Source organism: Dendroctonus ponderosae, unplaced genomic scaffold (genome assembly GCF_020466585.1).
Source record: "Dendroctonus ponderosae isolate FM_Combo_2020 unplaced genomic scaffold, Dpon_F_20191213v2 Dpon_F_20191213_1, whole genome shotgun sequence".
Lineage (NCBI taxonomy): Eukaryota > Metazoa > Arthropoda > Insecta > Coleoptera > Curculionidae > Dendroctonus > Dendroctonus ponderosae.
Genome location: NW_026017110.1, coordinates 29,989,712 through 29,993,384, shown reverse-complemented (window position 1 = coordinate 29,993,384; position 3,673 = coordinate 29,989,712). Strand labels below are relative to the sequence as shown.

General features: G+C 42.9%; 1 protein-coding gene across 1 annotated transcript; it reads right to left on the bottom strand.

Moving 5' to 3' along the window:
• Positions 1–712: 712 nt before the first annotated feature.
• Positions 713–2,305, bottom strand: LOC109536768 (innexin inx2). The gene has a single exon (XM_019903126.2). The coding sequence runs from the start codon at positions 2,230–2,232 to the stop codon at positions 1,153–1,155; it is 1,080 nt and encodes a 359-aa protein (XP_019758685.2). The 5' UTR covers positions 2,233–2,305; the 3' UTR covers positions 713–1,152.
• Positions 2,306–3,673: the final 1,368 nt, after the last annotated feature.

The window sequence follows — 3,673 nt, the reverse complement described above, 5'->3', positions numbered from 1 at the left end:
TCAACAAAAAATAAGCATCCTAACTAGTCCAGTTTTTCACAAATGGACATTTGAATCGCGAGGTGCAAAATACAGTGTTTCGACCATTGGCTCTATGAAAAATACCCACAATTTTCCCAATTGCGGCTAAAATCTCAAATTCTCAGCGTTCATAGAGAAGTTTTTTCTCTCTAAAATAAAAAAAAATGAGCATCCTAACTGGTCCAATTTTTTGCAAACGGACATTTGAAACGCGAGGTGTAGAATACAGTGTTTCGACCATTGGCTCAATAAAAAACCCCCACAATTTCCGCAACTGCGGCTAAAATCAGAATGTCCCAGCGTTTATAGACAACGTTTTTCTCTTTAACATCAACAAAAAACTAGCGTCCTAACTGGTCCAGTTTTTGGGAAATGGACATTTGAAACACGAGGTGCAAAATTCGGAAAAACGGATTTTGCCATTTAGCAGCGCAGCTGGAATGGTTTTTCTCTCTCGCACCTATGGGAGTCTGTCGAAGAGACAAGATGGCCGGCGTGTTCCAACTTGCTACCTCTTCCGCAGCTGAAATGATTTCGATTTTCGCTGCAATTAAATTTGAAAAAAATAATTGGGAGCGTCGTCCAAACGTTTCACTGACACGAATGGCTACCCTCTTCAGTCACCATAAAGGTGAAAGTAAACTTTGCGCGCTAGATTATGGGATTTGGGAACGAATAAAAACAGCAGAAGAACTGGGGCAAATTACCATTGCTCTTTATTTCGAAGAATCCCTAAACCTACACGCATACTATGCCTAGAAAGCACATTTGGCTCATGTCTCTATTACCTATAAACATATATTTATATAAAATTCACAGTATTGATCAGACAGACAGGCAGTATAAACGAATCTTAATCTAGTACTGCACCACTTAACCACACATAGGCTGCACCATTTAACCTAAAAAACTTGCAATCACAATTCCTAGTCTACTTATAAATTTACTAACTGCTCCAATGTGATATGTGGGCACAAGCATCAGATCCATATCACAGAGAGGTTGGTAGATGCGCAACATGTACATTGAGAGAACAGAGAACGTTCCCTAGGTAATAGTTAAATAATGAATGAACCCATAATGCAACACTCTTTCTACGATCACAGTGTCGGGCCAATGGAGGCCGGCGTCCTAGGCCGAGTCAATGCCCTGCAAGTTGGTGGCCAACTCCGAAATTACCTCTTTGAAGATGAGCGGGTCGATGTTCTTGCTTAGCTGATACAGCACGAACCAATCACCAATCTGGCAATTGTTGGCGATCATCGCGACTTGTTCTTGGGAGGCGTTGCGGCAGCGCGCCCTCAACAGATAGAGACGCACCTTGGGCCCCAGCAGGACGCAAATACGGTAGCAGAGCGAAATGCCGGTCAGGATGCTGAGCAGAATGAACCAGAACCAGAGGAAGACGTAGATTTTCTCGTTGACAATGTTGACTGAGAGAACGCACATGCCGTCGAAGTTCTGCACGCTGCCGGAAGGACCGTACATGTGGAAAGTGCACTTGGTTACCTTGGGGAAGACGCGCGCCATTGGGTCCTCGCGCTCCTCCGGCTCCATTTCGGTGAAGCGCAGCACGTTTCTCCCGTAGGTGCTGAACTCGCCGTCCAGGAAAAAATCCATGAAGGCGATCTGTCCGACTACGTTGAACAAATTCAGCACCTCGCAGATGAAGAACCGATAGGCGTAGAAGTTCTGCATGTGCAGGTTGGCGCAAAAGTAGTCAATCAGCAGATTTTTGCTGTCGCTCTTGCAGTCGTCGCTCACGATCGGGCAGTTCAGATCGACGACCAGATTCTTCATGCGGCCACCCTCCCAGGTCTTCCACAGGTAGCGCGGCACGTAGAACAAGATCGCCTGGAAGAACAGCACAAAGCACACCCATTGGTAGTACTTGTGGTACTTGACTTCGTCTTTGCCCTCGACGTGGCTTGCGACGCCCGGCTGGGCCACATCCAGACCGACGCGTCCTGTCAGCCGATTGGGGATGGTAAATGTGGAGTAGATCCAACAGTAGGTGTCCATAATGCTCAGAGGAATATCGTCCACGATGCAATCGATTGGGTCCCCGATGAACTGGCGGCTGGTCACCAGCAGGGAAAAAGTCACCAGAATGACCACGGTGGCTTTGTAGTGTAGCCGAAACACGTTGTGGTCGATGCAGGCTGCATCGATCTTCAGCAGCCCCTTAACGGAGCCGAACATGTCGAACATGTTGCCGCACTAGAACCGATATTAAGCACGCGATGCTGGTGAAGCGACTGGTACAACTCGAACCAGTTAAGCGGACTGGTACTTTGGTACTAAAACTGGGCCCCGATTCTCAAACAGTGAACGTTCACGTCTGAGTGCAAGGGGGGAGAGGCAGCGTTGCCATTTCCAAAAATCGAATCCCGGGAGATAAGCTCGACGTTTTTCGGTAGATAGCGTAAAAAATCGGTAGACTTACTTTCCATCAGTCAATAGGTATATTTATAATATTTCTTTAAACATTACAACATATTGTTAACAAAAATAAAATAATAAACACACAAAAAATTAATAAAATGTTTTAAATAAAAGCAGTTAATACTGTATTAATTTTACTCGTGCATCAACTTATCTCAATAGGACACAGAAACAGTGAATAACGCTTAAAAAAAAAACTTTAATTTTTAATACCTATAAACGGTTTGGAAATAAATACGTACCAGCGGACAACGAGGTAATAATGCCCACTTGCACCAAGAAAGAAGAAAGAAATACTCTTTTAGAACTTGTTGCGTTTCATAAAGATCACCGAAAATAAAAAATATAATAATAAAAAGAATAACAATAAAAAAACAGATGCTGTGTCTTCGCAAGAAAAGCAGTCAACATGGTAGAAAATATCGGGCCAATTTAATGCTATTTGTTAAAACAATTAATAATTATTTTTTAAACAACAATTCCGCCTACGACCGCAATAATCAGGAAATTCTACAATAACCAAAAAGAGAACATCCGGAAGCACATTTCCAATCAGAATAAAAAACTTTATAAAACTGATGGCGGAGGAGTTGTGCCGTGCCTTCGGTACCCATGGGCAATGCAGATAAAATACTATTATCCATTGTAAATAATAAGACCTTGTATGGCGTGAATCAATCACTTTTGCTCAATCACTGCTTTTGATGGTGATTGGGTACAGCCAAATGAAACTCCGCCATCTCTCATTTTCCCAATTACTCAGAAAGGGCCTTAATGAAACGTTGAAATTAAAAATTCATGATGTACGTAGGTACTTATTTTTTGAAAATAGGACATTATGATTGCACAATTCATATACGTATGCTGTCTGTATATTTGACTAACTAGCGACTAAAGTGAGGTTGGAAGAAGACTAATGGCCGTTTGCACCGTTGTCATCCTAAATAAAGAATGTCTATGGAACGCTTAAATTTTAAGGCCGCCTTAAGAGGACTTCATTTGCACCGTCAACATTTAAGCTGTCCATAGCAAAAGAACAAATACACTTGACAACTATGGCGGCTAACCGCCGTTTGCACCGCTAAGGTACCTAATCGCGATCAACTAAACGCGTTTAAAAGTTAATCCGGTTTAAGAACCCAGCTGGTATGCACCGTTGAAATTCAGCGGCGGATTAGTTAAACCTTGTACGGATATGGCAACCGTG